The sequence below is a fragment of the Pagrus major genome, chromosome 20 (assembly GCF_040436345.1).
Source record: "Pagrus major chromosome 20, Pma_NU_1.0".
NCBI lineage: Eukaryota > Metazoa > Chordata > Actinopteri > Spariformes > Sparidae > Pagrus > Pagrus major.
In genome coordinates, this window is record NC_133234.1 from 9,112,395 (window position 1) to 9,129,354 (window position 16,960).

The 16,960-nt window shown below is 44.8% G+C and overlaps 1 protein-coding gene across 2 annotated transcripts in view; it reads left to right on the top strand.

Moving 5' to 3' along the window:
- The window catches only part of arhgap22b (Rho GTPase activating protein 22b), a 43,536-nt gene extending 26,941 nt beyond the window's left edge, over positions 1–16,595 (top strand). For both annotated transcript variants that reach the window (XM_073490328.1, XM_073490327.1), the window contains 7 exons: positions 7,198–7,326; positions 9,871–10,078; positions 10,510–10,642; positions 10,783–10,856; positions 10,955–11,076; positions 11,692–12,736; positions 13,466–16,595. In XM_073490328.1, the coding sequence (XP_073346429.1) occupies positions 7,198–7,326; positions 9,871–10,078; positions 10,510–10,642; positions 10,783–10,856; positions 10,955–11,076; positions 11,692–12,736; positions 13,466–13,688 (1,934 nt within the window). In that variant the 3' untranslated portion in view covers positions 13,689–16,595. The remainder of the gene's footprint in view (positions 1–7,197; positions 7,327–9,870; positions 10,079–10,509; positions 10,643–10,782; positions 10,857–10,954; positions 11,077–11,691; positions 12,737–13,465) is intronic.
- The last annotated feature ends 365 nt before the right edge of the window (positions 16,596–16,960 follow it).

The window sequence follows — 16,960 nt, forward strand, 5'->3', positions numbered from 1 at the left end:
CAGGAGTGTGACTTCATGTGCAAGGTTTTGCTGCAAAATTCGTTCTGCCAGTAACTCACCCACTTCTGCAAAATGTTTTAAAGGTGCACTGTGCAGTTTGGGGAAGAAGTTTTAGAAAAAAACCAAACTCTTCAATAAACAAACTGACCTTAAAAGACAACACAATTTCATACTGTTTTACTTTGTTTATATTTGGCGGACCCTGCCACCTTTCTAGCTTCAAACAGTGTTCTGGGGACCTTATTTTCCTCTGAGAACAGCTTGTTTAGTCAGCTGTGGTCAAATTCTGAGTTAAAAGACTTAGACTTAGACTTAGACTTCACTTTATTGATCCCGTTGGGATGACTCCCTCAGGGAAATTGAATTTCCAGCAGCATACAGTTCACGAGAAAATAGACTCTTAGCAAAAATAGAAAATAAAGATAGGAATAGAACAAAATACAATAGAATACAATAAAAATAGATTAAAATAAAATAGGATAAATAAAATAAAATAAAATAAATGTGAATGTAGGACTGTATATTTGTTATTGTACAGAAATTATTGCACGAAAGTGAGAGTGTCCAGGTATGTATGTGAATAAATAGATAAATAGATAAATAAGTTATTGCACAGTGACACAGTATTGCAGTATTGCCGGTTATTTGTTTCCTCCTATTTCCTCCTCCCCCCAAGTGAGGAGTTGTACAGCCTGATGGCATGAGGGACAAAGGAGTTCTTAAGTCTGTTGGTCCTACACTTGGGAAGGAGCAGTCTTTCACTGAACAGGCTCCGCTGGTCACTGATGACGGTGTGCAGAGGGTGGCTGGTATTGTCTATAATATCCAGCAGTTTTTCCAGTGTCCTCCTCTCTGCCACCGTCACCAGAGGGTCGAGCTTCATGCCGACCACAGAGCTGGCCCGCCTGATCAGTTTATCCAGTCTGGATGTGTCCTTCTTGGATGTGCTGCCCCCCCAGCACACTACAGTGTAAAAGAGGACACTGGCAACCACAGACTGGTAAAACATCCACAGCAGTTTGCTGCAGATGTTGAAAGACCGCAGTCTCCTTAGGAAGTACAGCCTGCTTTGCGTCTTCCCATACAGGTGGCTGGTGTGTGTTGTCCAGTCCAGTTTATTATCCAGCCACAGCCCGAGGTATTTGTATGAGTCCACAGCCTCCACCTCAGGTCCCTCTAGCAGGACTGGTCGCGGTTTTGGTCTAGACCTCCTAAAGTCAATGACCAGTTCCTTCGTCTTAGAGGTGTTGAGCTGTAGGTGGTTGGTGCGACACCAGACAGCAAAGTCCCCCACCAGACTCCGATACTCCTCCTCCCTGTCATCCCTGATGCATCCAACGATGGCTGTGTCATCGGCGTACTTCTGTATGTGACACAGCTCCGAGTTGTGGCAGAAGTCCGAGGTGTACAGGGTGAAGAGAATGGGGGCCAGCACTGTTCCCTGGGGGGCTCCGGTGCTGCTGACCACAGTGTCAGACGTGGTGTCCTTCAGCTTGACGTACTGTGGCCTGTCGGTGAGATAGTTGGAGATCCAGTCCACCAGGTAGGGGTCCACTCCCATCCTGTTCAGTTTGTTTTGAAGCATAGGGGGCTGGATGGTATTGAAGGCACTGGAGAAGTCCAAGAAGAGAATCCTCACTGTGCCGCTTCCCTTATCCAGATGGGAGTGGACTCGGTGTAGCAGGTAGAGGATGGCATCCTCCACACCAACACCTGGCTGGTATGCAAACTGCAGGCAGTCCTGGGCGTGTTGCACCTGGGGTCTGAGGAAACTGAGGAAGAGCCGCTCTAACGTCTTCATTAGATGTGAAGTGAGTGCCACCGGTCGGAAGTCATTCAGCTCCCTGGGCCGGTTCTTCTTCGGGACTGGAACGATGCAGGATGTCTTCCAGAGGGTGGGCACTCTCCCTAGCTGCAGGCTAAGGTTGAAGATCCGTTGTAGTGGTTCCCCCAGTTCTGTAGCGCAGGTCTTCAGTAGTCTTGGACACACCTTGTCTGGACCTGCTGCTTTCCTGGGCTGGAGCTTCCTCAGCTGTCCTCTGACCTGGTCTGTGGTAATGTGGGGCGGAGATTGTGTTGGGGTGGGGGGTGGGGGAGGGGGATGTTGTGGTGTCTGGGGGGAGGAGGGTGTTGTCGGAAGGAGAGGTGGCTGCGGTGAGGGTGGGGGTGGGGGGGACATGGGCTGGTTGAACCTGTTGAAAAAGTCATTCAGTTCATTCGCCCTCTCCATTGTCCCCCCTTCAGCTCTGGTCTTTGTGTTGTAACCTGTGATGGTCCTCACACCTTCCCAGACCTCCCTCATGTTGTTCTCCCTTAGCTTTTGTTCCACCTTTCTCCTGTAGCTGTCCTTAGCTTCCCTCACACAGTGTTTCACCTCCTGTTGTGCGACCTTCATGGCCTCCCTGTCTCTGCTCCTGAAGGCAGCCTTCTTTTTGTTGAGTACAGCTTTGACTTCCCGCGTTACCCATGGCTTGTTATTAGGGTAACAGCGGACAGTCTTGACAGGGGAGACCACGTCTGCGCAGAAGTTCAGGTAATCCGTCAGACAGTGTGTTAACCCCTCTATGTCCTCATCATCCGGGTTGATCAGCACGTCCCAGGCCGTGGTGTTAAAACAGTCTCTCAGGGCACTTTCCATCTCAGGGGACCACCTCCTGATGGAGCGAGTTGTCACCGGCTGCTTTTGGACCAGGGGGGTGTACAGTGGCTGTAGGTGAACTAGGTTGTGATCAGACTTCCCTAGTGGGGGGAGGGGTGTGGCTCTGTATGCATCACTCACATTAGCATACAGCAGATCAATTGTCCTGTTGTTTCTTGTAGGACAGTCTACAACCTGGTTAAAAACAGCCAAAGTAGAGTCCAAAGTTGCGTGGTTAAAGTCCCCAGAAATGATCATAAATGCCTCAGGGTGCTGTGTCTGCAACCTTGCTGTGACGGAGTGGATCTTCTCACAGGCAGTGGCTGCATCCGCTCTCGGAGGGATGTAAACACAGACGGTGATCACGTGACTGAACTCCCTCGGCAGATAATATGGCCGCAGGCTAACAGCTAGCAGCTCGAGGTCCCGGCAGCACCAGACTGTCTTTACGGAGATATGTCTTGGGTTACACCATCGGTTGTTGACATATATGATGAGTCCCCCACCTTTGCGTTTTCCGCTCGCTTTAGTGTCTCTGTCAGCTCTCACAGCAGTGAATCCCTGCAGGTCCACGTTAGCATCCGGTACGAGGTGGTTTAGCCATGTCTCTGTAAAGATGAATGTCTCTGTAAAGATGAACACAAATGAATTTTCCAAAACTGCACACTGCCCCTCTAATAGAAAAGTGGATGAATTGTTACCCAGCATAAAGAAAAGTGATATAGCAACGTAACAAACATCTCCCTCTCCTTCCCCTGCTTTGACCTTGGCAGGAAGTATCCTGACATGCAAATGAATGTCATCCGGTTACTTAGGGAATCATTCAGAGATGTTAATAACTACTTTTCTTGGCAGCAGCACACAGTTACTGACACAGTACGACTGGTGTTTCCGTGTCTGCTGTACTGTGGGAGCTTGTTGTGTCCACAGCAGTGCATGCTGGATGATAACCATGAGGTCAGGTCTGAAGAGTGGCTTTAAGGTCAGACAGTACTGTGGTGTTCCTGCGTTCACTGTGAGGTTACACATGAGTATCTTAACCAGTGTTTGTCATTGCCACTATAATCACGTTACCATCACCATCCTGCAAAACTAACATAACACTATAATTACGTTTTGCGATTGTAATTTTCAATGAGTCTTGTAAACCGACGGTTAGATGAGATGGTGTGTGTTCAAAAGTGCACAACTTGCTGCTAGTCTTTGGTTCTTTGTGTTGCTCTGTCTCTTTGTCTCTCTCTCATACATAATACCTATAATAAGGTCGCATAAAGTTAATCCCCAACCAATTCATAGCGCCCAATCATCAGTCACATTATTAATAGAGGACTTTGCCTGAGGGACAACACACACCAGACAGTGTATAAACTCAATGACCTTTTCCTGGCCAGAACAGAAGTTAGAGACTCAGTGTAGTTACTGAGAGGTCACAGCTTTCTGTGTGCCTGTTCCACCAATGACAGTACTTCAATCTGTGCTTTCAAGAAGCTGCTAAATGCGAAACGATGAGCTTCAACAAGTGCTTGAAGTCTCTCTAAAGCAACTATAAAAGAAATGTTTAGCATATTGGGAAATATTCTGAGAGTTAGATAAGATCAATATCACTCGTATCTTTGTGCGCTGGATGGGAAACTACTGCCAGGAGACAAAATTAGCTTATCTTAGCGAAAGGACTGGAAACAGCTAGCCTGACTCCTCCATAGGTAAAAAAGTTGTCATACCAGCACCTCTACATAATATCAGCCTGATAATAGTCCGACCTGACGGATGTACAGCGACGAGAACTGACATGTTCATCAGGCGCTCCAATTAATTGGTTTACCCTGTGTGGTGTGTGACAGTGCACGACAACTGATGCAACATCTGGCACACCTATTTTTAAATAACAAATTCTACAAAACTTTCAATAATACTGACCAAATGGTCAGGAGACTTGATATCAATTCTGTCTCTGTGCGTTAGGTAATGTTAGACAGACTTATCTGGGACATGTTAGCTTGGCATCGAAACTAGCATTCTGGTCACTCTTTGCTAGTTTTGCTAATTTACTGTATGTCTGTGTGTTCTTAGCTGGCTTGCTAACATTGGCCATTGGTATACCATTATTCAGGAGTCATCAGTTGGAGGATGTGTGAACTCCTTGGTTTGTAAGGACTAGGCTAATGGAGAGCTGAGTGAAGCTAACATTAAGCTAGCTGTTGATGGTCAGCGAACACCTCCAATACGTAGGCTGCTAACGAAAATACTGTAACGTGTAATTTAATAAATTAATGTCTCTGTTGAGTAATGAAATTACCTTTTCAATAAGTAACATGTAAGACTCATTAATAATATTATTTAAGAAACTTGAAACTTGATGGCTGTTCAATGCTAATGCTAGCTGCAGTTTTTTCTTGCCACTGTCACCAAGTGCTTGCTAAAGGGGCAACGTTGGGTCTTTTTGCTAACTTGTGTTGTGAATTGATGCTTTATAAATAACTTGACTAACAAAATAATGCTGAAAACCATGTTAGCTAATTGGAAACAGGAAAAAGTGGAGGCAGAAATAACCCAGACTGATATTGTTTATGTTCGAAGGTGAATTACATCACTTGTGTCTCTTCTCATGTCGTGTCCAGGTATCTGTCTCCATATTGACAGTACAATAAGCTCACACTTTGACATCAGAAGGGACTTCAGCGCTATAAAAATTACCCGTTCTCTTTCCCGTCTCCCATCTCCCACTCAACAGCGTCTGCGAGCAGTCTGACATTTAAGGACTGAAGTTGAAACGTTGAATTACATTATCATAGCTTCAGTTCTTTAAATGTCAGACACTCTAAAGGCAAAAGCTTGATGCACACAAGCTGTAAACATTCAACTGTTTCTCAGGCCTAAATGTCAAACCTCTGTCTGTCGATTGCGACGTGGAAATCAAATCTATCGCCGAGACTTTGAGAGGAAAACTCAGTTTATCTCCGTAAACCCTGCAGTCAGTGTTATCTTAATTGTCTCCAATAGGGATCTTTGTACTCATCATCTACCCAGGCTCGGATGTTCCAATACTTCTGATGTCTGTCGGCTGTGTTGGGATTGATTTTAACAGGAAGCATTGGATGTAGAGCGTCTCCTCTCTATATTTTCAATCAGACTTTCAATTAGTCTCCTTTCCTCAGGGCATACGGAAGCACTCATTTACCATTATCATTATATGACTCATTATAATTCATGCACACGCTGTATTAATGAGGGCGCAATATCAAATAGTAATGCATCCTCAGCTCCTTATTTCCAGGGCAGCGGAGCACATGTGAGGACAGTGTGGTGCTCATCATGACGGTGTGAGTTTGCAGAGCTGGGCGACAATGGCACTTAGCTTTATGGCACCGCTGTTTATATTTGGATTCCCTCCTCGCAGCTAAATGACTGTGACAACAGTGACTGTGTCTGTGGCAACAACGCCGTCCAACACTAATGGCTCAGACAAACGGGAGACGGATGATAAACGCTTTAGATTATTTAAACGTGGAGCAGAAGAAAACAGTTCAAACACAAAGATATTAAGGTGTATTCGCTCACTCGTTGATGCTTCACACCGTGTTGCTGTTGCATTCTTGTCTCAGCCTGATCAATGTGCATTTAGTTCTAGTGTCACTGCTGCATATCATACAGTCTGTTGGCAGGCAGCTCTGCACACATCACTAGTGTTTATATGAAGTCCAAATAAAAAATAGAAAACAAGACAATCTGCTTCAGCACTCACTGAAAGCTGCTCTGGACCTCAGTGTCCTCAATGAAATATAAACTGGTGCCATTATTACAGGACAGGAGGGTTAAAGTACAACTGTAGAGAATGCATTACATGACAATTGTGCCATCTAGTGGTGAAAAGTCTTTATAGCACATTGGTTTTAACAACACACAGCTCAACTCCTCCTGCTCCCCTTGTGCTATTCTTGCCATATTGCAGTGCTGTCTAATTGCATTGCTATGCTTGCAGTCTGGTTAGGTTTAGGGACAGAAACCACTTGGTTAGGGTTATAGGAAAAAAGGCTCAAACTGCCGTCACTGGCCTGACAGCCTTGTCGCTTAACTCAACCGCCATCCTCTCCACCTCCTGATATGGAAGTCAGGTCATAAACATGTAATGTGAACGTGATATCACACATGTTATAGCAATGTCAATATGGTAGCCTACATATGACACGTGCAGGAACGTGAGCTGCTAACCTTTTATTTTGGTGACTGGGCTGGATTCACTCTGCCTCCTGCACTGCTTTTCATACTGTGATTTATACTGTGTTTTTTTTCTACTGTCTCTCGTGAAATATACCTGCTGCCTCACGGTCTGTCTGCACCAGTCTGGACAGCCCGATTCAATATGTGCGTGCTGGCTCAAACCCCAGAGCCTACAGTATAATGTGTGATAAAGACTAGGAACTAGGAAGTGTTTGAGACACAATGTACAGAAAAATATAAATTAACTTCTATATTGAATGCCGTTGTTCTTGAGGAAAAATATCTCTGCTGTACTCAACTCTACTTTTTTCTCCCCCTTCTCCCCTAATCTCTCCCTCCAGGTGGAACAGGAGATAAGGACCGCGCACCGATCAGCCATGAATCCTTCCTGCTCATGGCAAACTCCCAGACAGACATGGATGACTGGGTCAAGGCCATACGGCGGGTCATCTGGGCGCCGTTTGGAGGAGGTAAAGCCAGACCTCTGAACTGAAACACGATCACTTTTAAAAACACAGACAGTTTTCATCCTTCAGAAGCTTCAGAGGAACGGGCAGCAGTTAATATTTAATAATCATAGATAGGACCGTGGTCATTCCTTAAAAGCCTCATCCTAAACCAGGAAGTCCTCATTTCCTTTCCACACCCCAGAAATCCCACAGCACTTCTTGAAAAGACATTGCTGCTGAAATTGGAAAAGCTTACAGAGCGCCTCTCTGGTGTGTCAGTGTCACACTGTGTGAGTTACAAACTTGAGCCGAGTCATGAAAAGTATCACCTGCCCCCGCTGTGCCTCATCCCTAGCCTGCAGTTAATTCTCTCCCTGATGTGTCTATTTCTGCTGTCAAGCTACTGTACCTGACGGGGGATATGTGAGCAGAGTTTGCTGTCAGTCCAGATCAGTGTAGCTTTGAATTCAAAAGTAGAGGATAAGATGCTTCTATGGGGCGTCTTTGGTGACTAGTACACCGTGAGGACGTTGGACGCAGTTGAGTTTGTGAGTTTTAATCCAGTCAAGCCGAGTTTCTTTAATTCCTAACAAGACTGTTTTCCTCTCGGTGCAGCACTGAGCCTGCAGTTAATTCTCACCCTGTCTGCTCTGGTCTGCACGTCTAACTAGTGTACTTGACAGGAGGCCAGAAATATAAGCAGGCCTGTCTGGTGTGAACTGGGACATACAGAGCAGCTGAACAGCCTGGTGTTGGGTTACAAAGGAGCCTTATATTAATAGGGGGATACATGTAGAATAACACACCGATGATATAGTGCATGACATCACTGGGCTCATTTTAAACTTCATTTGGTGTCAGGCAGTAAATTCTCACATCAACAACCCATCAAATGATTTTCTGTTGGTCAGCTAATTGATTAATAATTAGAACAATGGATGCTGGCTACTCCCCAGCGAGGAGTTCCTCATCAGAAATGATGAGTTTTCTTTCTATTTTATTATTTATCTTTAGCTCTAAGACAGAGTCAGATGATCAGAACATGGTTTCTAAACTCTTTGAAACAAACAAAACAAAAAAAGTGGATGGTACAGCGAGCTAACTTACTATACTTAATGCTACACTCAGCTAGCGTTTCCTGTAACTATCAGTTTATAGTCAGCCTATAGCTTTAAAGATTTACAAGTTGAGCTGAATCCCAACAGATGTTTTTTTCATGAGAACATAGTAAACTTATGTCCTAACAATTATGTTAAAATCTGTGTTTACTAGCAATGTGACTTGAATAGTGGTGGCCAAAATTTGGCTAATGCAGCTTTAAAGGGACACTGTGTAGTTTCAAAATGTACAATCTTAATGAGGTGTTAAAACAATACTCAGTAAAACAGTATCAATAAGGTAATAATACAAACTCAGAAATGTTTATTTTTTCCATAACTGGGTAAACAAGCTGTTCTCAGAGGAAAATAAGGTCCCCAGAACACTGTTTGAAGCCAGAAAGGTGGCAGGGTCCGCCACATATAAACAAAGTAAAACAGTATGAAATTGTCCTTTTAAGGTCAGTTTGTTTATTCAGTTTATTCAGTCATGAAAACAAAGAGAGTTTGTTTATTTAGTTTGTTTAGGCATAAAAAAATCAGTCGATGAAGATCTCAAATTTTTGAAAACTACATAGTGGGGGCCAGGCTGTGTGGGCCCCCTAAATCCCAGCTACACCCCTGTTCACAGATGTAGTACAGTTTCTTTTAGAGGGAAGAGCAGAATCCAAATTAGCAACATTTAGGTGGTGTGATGTGTTATCAGCTGGGCTACCTCATGTTGTGTCATGTGCCCAGCCTCCCTCTCAGATTCACAGGGTGAGGGGTGTCTGTCTCTCAGTTCTCAGTCCAGAATAGATCTGTCGCCAACTTATAGACCTGTCGTTAACAGCAGCACTGCGGTCAGAGCACACTGACCCCCGTCAGCTGCCATTTGTCTGAACTCCTCGGTCAGTTCCTGTGACTGTAGCTCGTTTCTGCTGCTCAGAAGTTTGTAAATGCAGGATTAATCTTCCAGTGGAGTCAAATGCCTGAGCCGGAATGGATGAACTTGGTGAAATGTGGGTTTGGGGTGTATGAGAAACACTCTCTGCTGCTTTGCAGCTCCTGTTCGGTGAATTACTACCATTCCTGCGAGCTGTCAGGCAGCTGCGACTGCTGCAGCCAATCAGCAGGTAACAATCAAGCCAGTTCACCATGTGAAACGTTGAGCAAAGTCAATTTCTTCTACTTCTAATTTTTGACTTTTTTTATGTAGGCCTGTCTTTAATACAGTGTTTACAGAGCTGCCAGTTTCTTCTTTGCTTTTCTTTGTGTCTGCATAACTGGAGTCATCTGTCTGTTATATTCACAGTGGCTCACAGATGCAATATACCGTAGATATACATGTTATAAATATAAGAAAGTGTTTGAAATATAATCTTGTGACACCTCTATTTGTTCCAGGTGCCTTCACTGGATGCGTTAGTGGATAATCTGTTGGACCTACAGTCAAACAAGTAAATATGTTTCCTCCATCTGTCACCAGGGATATTTGGTCAGCGTTTAGAGGACACAGTCCAGTATGAGAAGAAGTTTGGCCCCCGGCTGGCCCCCCTGCTGGTGGAGCAGTGTGTGGACTTCATCAGGGAGAGGGGTTTGGACGAGGAGGGTCTCTTTCGGATGCCAGGACAGGCCAACCTGGTCAAAGAGCTGCAGGAGTCCTTCGACTGCGGCGACAAGCCTCTGTTTGACAGGTAGGAATATAAGTACACCAGATTTTTGAGCATTTAAAGGGGCACTATGTAGTTTTGGAAAAGAAAGTCAGAATTTTAATATTTACAATTTTAATGAGGTGATAATACAAACTCAGAAATATTTAATGTTTCCATAACTGAATAAACAAGCTGTTCTCAGAGGAAATAAGGTCCCAGAACACTGTTTGAAGTTAGAAAGGTGGCAGGGTCCGCCAAATATATACAATGTAAAACAGTAGTTGTGTTGTCCTTTATGGTCAGTTTGTTTATTCAGTTACAAAAATGAAGAGTTTATTTATTTGGTTTGTTAAGGCATTGAAAATCAGTCAGTGAAGATCTTTCTCTTCTGATTAAAATGTCTTCCCCAAAACTATGTAGTGCTCCTTTAATGACGGATCATCCAGTGACAGCTTTTCTGTGCTCCCTTGCAGTAACACAGACGTCCACACGGTGGCATCCTTGCTAAAGCTGTACCTGCGAGAGCTGCCTGAACCAGTCATTCCCTTCTCCAAATACGAAGACTTTCTAACATGTGCACAGCTTTTGGCCAAAGATGAGGAGGAGGTGTGTGCAGTGTACCCTGTGTGTTCATATGTGTGTGTGTGTGTTCATATGTATGTATGTATATGTGTGTGTGTGTGTGTGTGTGTGTGTGTGTGTGTGTGTGTAAACATCTAACAATTTTTCAATCTGTCCTTCATCAGGGGGTCCAGGAGCTTGGCAGGCAAGTTAGCACTCTACCTCTACCGAACTTCAACCTCCTCAAGTACATATGCAAGTAAGTCCACTGCCATTTGTTTTATTCCTTATTGTCCTCAGTTTTCAAGGATGATGTCTGGCTCTGCTTCAGTTTTTAACTTTGTTATCTGTCCTTAGATTCCTTGATGAGGTCCAGTCCCACTGTACCGAGAACAAGATGGGTGTCCAGAACCTCGCCACAGTATTTGGACCAAATATCCTTCGACCCAAGATGGAGGACCCAGTTACCATCATGGAAGGTAAAGACAATGTGACATAACTGGAAAGCTCATTAACTATTCCACACCACATTATTTAAAGGAGCAATTTGTAAGTTGTGGCCAGAGTTTAAGTTTAAAATAATCAAAAACAACAAACATTATCATCTATTTACTGTGTTGCAGAGATGTCTACTGAAGTTAACATGCTAAACAGCTAGCCCCAGCCCGTCCTGTCACACCACACTATATTGTACTTTAAAGAAAAAAAAATTGCTAAAAAATGATCAACAGAATGTATTGAAACAACGGTTTTGACGTTATGTGTTGTGTTGGAGACAAGCTAACAAGCTAGTAACAGCCCCTTCCGTTACAACATTGCTGTGGTAGTCGTGTAAGCACCAACACTCCCCTGGTGCAGCGAGCCCGCAATCTGGACCACTGGATGCACGGCTAATCGAGCTACTAATGGCAGCTAGCTACAGCCGTAGATAGCTACAACAAAGAGGACAGTGAGCAGCAGTTTGGAGTCACTCTGATGATATGCTGCCCCCTATATCTTTACAAGTTGCACCTTTAAACATCACGTGACACCTTGTAGTAAACTTGCTGTTACAAGTGTACCTTAATGATATCCTGTCTGTCTGTGATCCGTAGGCACCTCTCTGGTCCAGCACCTGATGACAATCCTCATCAGGGAACACATCCGTTTGTATTCAGGGAGGGACCAGGAGGGACTCATGGCACCCCAGACGGAGCTCCCTCTCCAGGGACACCAGCTCCAACATCGCAGCCTGGGAGCCTGGATCTCAGAGGAGGACCTCCCCAGCTGCCCGGTCTCCAACCCCGACCAAGAGCTGCACAGCAGCGCCTCATCTCTGGATGCCAAACTGTGCGCAGCCGTCACTCCCACCCAGACCCCAAACCTGAACCCAGGACCAAAACTGGGGTCTTCATCAGGGAAAGGAGAGACGCTGGTCAGCCCGAGTAAACAAGCCAAGACCACTCCATCCTGGAAGTACTCCTTCAAAAGCTCTTCAGCTCCTCGTTCACAGACACAAGCCAAGCAAAGTAGCAGCGGCAGCTCTGTGGCTGATAACACTAGTATATCTTCTGGTGGGGGAGCAGGTGGAGCTGGTGGTGGTGGAGGTGGAGGTAACTGGCTCATGAACGGTTTGTCCTCCTTGAGGGGACACCGGCGCACGTCGTCAGGCGAGCGTTCTGCCCGGGATCGTGACTCCACTGGCTCCTCGCAGAGACTCTCCACCTACGACAACGTCACCTCCTCCTCCAGCATGGGGAGCGTCCCAAGTGTATCCAGCACACCTTGGTCCACGTCCTCCTGCGAAATCTCCGTCCCTGACTCAGGAAGTGAGCCCTCAGCGAACCAGAACTGCGGAGTAGCGGGTGAAGGTGCGGACAAAGGGGAGTGGATGGAGAGCCAGAGGGAGACGGACAGAGGACGGGATGGAGGGACGACGACAGACCCGAGCTCTGAGCAGGACAGTTGCGAGGCCATGGAGCTGTGCAGTAGCAGCGCAGCCTGCAGTGAGAATGGAAACGTGGCCACGGCAGCAGGGGTGCCGTCCATCATCATGTCCGAGGACGGAGACGGGACAAATCTAACACTGAGCAGCTTGGTGGAAGGACTGAAGGACGAGTTGAGGAAGCAGAAGACTTCATATGAGACCAGGATCCAAAAGTAAGTCTGAGTTTGTCACGACAATAATATGACTTTAACGCTGAATACTGAATACTTCTATCAGTTTTGCATTCCTCCTTTAAACTGGCACTAGACAGGTTTTTTGCCTTCATGTCTTATTACGAAGTAAACGTTGACTACACAATGTAATGGATATGGAGTAATGACACCATCAGTGTTCAGACTGGCTCCTGATAAACCTCACTTTCAATATGCAGTTTTGTCTGCTGCTGCCATGAATCCTCCTCCCAGTCAGGCCGGCAGCCTGGCACCATTTCTGTCTATTTGCTTTCACGGCCATTATTGACTAAATGAATAAATAAACACACATTGTGTCCCGTGTTGTCAGTAGAAGCTACTCTGTGGAAAACGGAAAGCAATCTAGTTGTCTGCAAAAGCAGAGCCAATAATCATACCGCTTGGAAACGCTAGAAAGGAAAGCAGGGATTTATTTCCTACGGTAGTACTGCAGACACCTCTATGTGCCTGGATAGTGTCCAGTCCCCAAACGAATTTCTATTCACACATCTCAAAACCAGAGCAAACATCAAAACTATCTTAGTTTTATGAGGTAGCAGTAAAATAGGAGAGTTGTTTCTTCTTTTGTTGTTGTAACGTGAGTGGACTGGTTCCTCGCCCTTTTGGTCCTAACCTTCACTGTGCATCCACGATGTAAAGGTGAAGTCAATGACCTCCGCCTTGTGTCCGTGTTGTGCTGCCTCCCCTCAGACTCGAGGAGTCCAGTGCTGCTCTGTGTGCGCAGATGGAGCGTCTGGAACAAGAGATGGAGCAGGAGAGGAAGAAGCAACGCATGCTGGAGATCAAACTCCGAAACTCGGAGCGGGCGCGCGAGGACGCGGAGAACCGCAACCGGCTTCTGGAGAAGGAGATGGAGGATTTCTTCTCCACGCTGGGAGATCTGGCCCTGGGTGCGAGGACTAGTGACATTTGACACGGCGAGGCCACGTCAGGGTTTGTAATTTCGAGGTTAGGTGTCTTACAAGGGCTCACGTCCTCCACGGTGCATCAGGGCGTTCCTTCAAATGAAGAGTAAAAAAATAAAATAAAGGAACTGGACAAACCTGTGTGCATTCAGGACAGACTCAGACTGAAAGGTGGAGATGAAGGATGCAGATATCAAAGTGGAAGTGACTGTCTCCATCTCCACAGAGCACCATGTTTTGACTTTCGTACGCATGCTTGAAATGGAACGTTAAGATGAGAAGATGAGTCCAGTGTTTGTCTTGTGAAGGCAGTATTTTAACAGTGCAGGTGTGTGTGATGGTGGAACATAATGTAACTTCTCTGACATTCTCTATACTGGAGAGCACTGACTTCTTCAACCACTATCGTACAAGGACACGACCAGAATGGATTTTCCTCCTGAAACTGCAAGACTGCTGAACGCAGACAGCTGACTGATTTCTATCTGTATCTGATATTAATCTTTAAGGGATATGTGCTGCATTATGGGAAATACTCTTGTTTGCTTTCATGCCAAGAGTCAGACGAGAAGGTTGATACCAGACATTAGCGGGGTTCTTTTTAGGCAGCGCTGAGCTAACTCTTTCCACTGTCTTTTACTTACTAGCATTTTATATTTTGTTTATTTGTTATTATAACAAAGATTTATGGGAGTTCTAACTTTTATGCAAAGCTAACTTTGGCCTTTGCTTTAGCTTCATATTTAGCAGGGTTCTTCAAATTTCAGGCAGCGCTAGGCTAACTCTTCCCACTCTTTTCGACCTTTATGTTAAGCTAGGCTAACAGGCAGCTTGGTGTAGCTTCACCCACTTTTTGATATGTTATATCTTGTTTGTTCAGTTCATAAACTGAATTGTAAGCTGCTGCTAGCTGTCTCCCTGTGTCCAGTTTTTATGCGAGGCTAAGCTAATTGCCTTACTCCAGCTTCATACTTCTGTACAGATATGAAAGTGGTATCAATCTTCTGGTGTTGATCTCAGGAAGAAGGTGAATTAATGTATTTCTTAAAATGTCATGCTGTTCCTTCAACTGTACGGTCAGTTCAACCAAATTACAAAAAACATGATTTCTCTCTTGCCTGTTTTGGAAGCTCGCTACTCAAATTTCCCTCTTTTCGGACGGGTTTTTAAAATATGAAGAGTAGAAGGTTTACTTTTTCTGAACAGATCGCTGAATTTGAATTTTTCTCAAATGTGGTTTTTAATACTGTGAGCACGAACAACAAAACTCACCTCCTATTAAGTTTGCAGCTGAGATCTCAGCCAGAGCTGGACAAACAATACCCAAATTATTTGCATGGCTAGAAGGAACGAGGGGTGATTGAGAAAATGAGTTTTTTGTGAATCTGAGTGAACTGACTGTTAATTAAACTGTGCAATGGTGGCTTTAGCAGAAGTTCCTTCACTTGCATTTATCCTCCTGTCCTCTTTTTGTACTGCAGGCATTTGTTTCCTGGATGTTTAACCGTAGAATCACGTTTGTATTTCGTAACACAGAAGCAGGTCCAGACGACTACATTTCCCAGTAACAGGTGGAACCTCTGCAACAGCTGCCTCCGTACTCTCTCGTCCTCAGGCCCTTCCAGTGCCTCTCTCGTCACCATCTACATGGTCTCCATTTGATGGCAAAGCCTCAGTCTTGGGTTAACTCCGACCCTCACAGATGTCAGTATACCTTTAAATGTACAAACGACACAACAGGGACAAATGAAGCATTTTCAACTTAGCGCATGCTGCCTTGAACACAGGCCACGTGGCTCAGTAGGTGAAGGCCATTTACAGTACACAGTTAATACCAAAGCTGGACCGCCTCAGCTGTTCGCTCACTAAAGATCAGAACGGCCTGCCTGGAAGCCATGTTGATTTTGGCACATGAAGCTTGAACACTGCCCTCAAAGAAACAATGGAATTTCCTGGTTGTGCCTTCAGGGAAGTGTTTATAGGAAAAAATGTAGTGTTGCTTGCTTGTCCGGAGATGTAGTGCATATATTCGCGCATAGTCGACACAGTGGCTGCATTGTACTTTTTTTATTTTTTTTTTTAAATGGCAACAAACTGCTGAAGATGAGTAACTTGATCTCCCTTAGAAGGTGCCAATTCTTGTGAAAGTGAATCGTGAATTGAATGGAAGTTTTTGAATTCAGAATGTATCCTCGTAGTGAATGTAACGTGTTGTTGATGAAACCAGCCCCGTGAAAAAACATGTGAACCAGGAGAAGAAAAAACAATAAGTCGCTGATGGTGTTCAGTTCATCCAGTTCTGCAACCCGTCGCTCTGACTTCAGTTCTTATCAATGCTGGACATGTGATGTATTATGGGATGTATCACACAGACGTGCATCACATCAGGAAGCTGTGATGTGCTGCGTGTGGATCTGGTCCACTTTCCAAAATGAAGAGTTGCAGATGTCTCCCCTGTGAGAATTGCATGTGGTTACATTGTTGAAAATGTCTTATCACCAATCAGAAGAATGTCCAGAAGTGGGTAAAGACACTTCATTCTTAAAGGGCACGACAGACAGTATAATTACAAGTGAAAGTGCTTTTGGTTGGACAATGTGACTGTATTTTTCCTTTTTATATTTTATAAGAAACATGAAGCTGATGTTCCATTAACCTCTTCAGTTGCACAGGTTTACATGGTAATCGTCCTTTTTGACTCGTCATGATCACAGTATGATGGTCGAAATCTGTCGCAGGTTCTTTGATTCCAACAGATGCATTTATTTTCCTTTATGTGTGTGTCATGGCGAAGGCTCAATGTTTCTTACTGCTCTGCTGATCATCTATGGTGCTTATTTATTATGGATTTCCACTATTGTAATGAATGGACATGTATGGGAATAAAGGTGATAAAGATCATCTGTGAGACACGAGTGAACCTGAGTTCTTGGAGTATGTGATCAAGTGTTTTGCTCAAATAATCTAATAGTTTTAAAACAAGGATGAGGACAAAGAACCTCATAGGTGCAATGTAGAAGAATTGGCCACCTGTTGAACTCAAACAGTTAGATGGATGTGGCTTCAAACAAAGCTGGCCTGAGCCTCTGGCTCAGGCCAGCTTTGTTTGAAGCTTTGGCTGAGAGGCTCAGGCCTGCAGAGGTGAGCCACACCTCTTGACATTTAGCAGATGCTTTTGTCCAAAGTGACTTACATTGATTCCTACACTGATGGTGGTGGCTGCCATGCAAGGTGCTGACCAGCACATCAGGTTCAGTATCTTGCCCAACGACACCTTGAC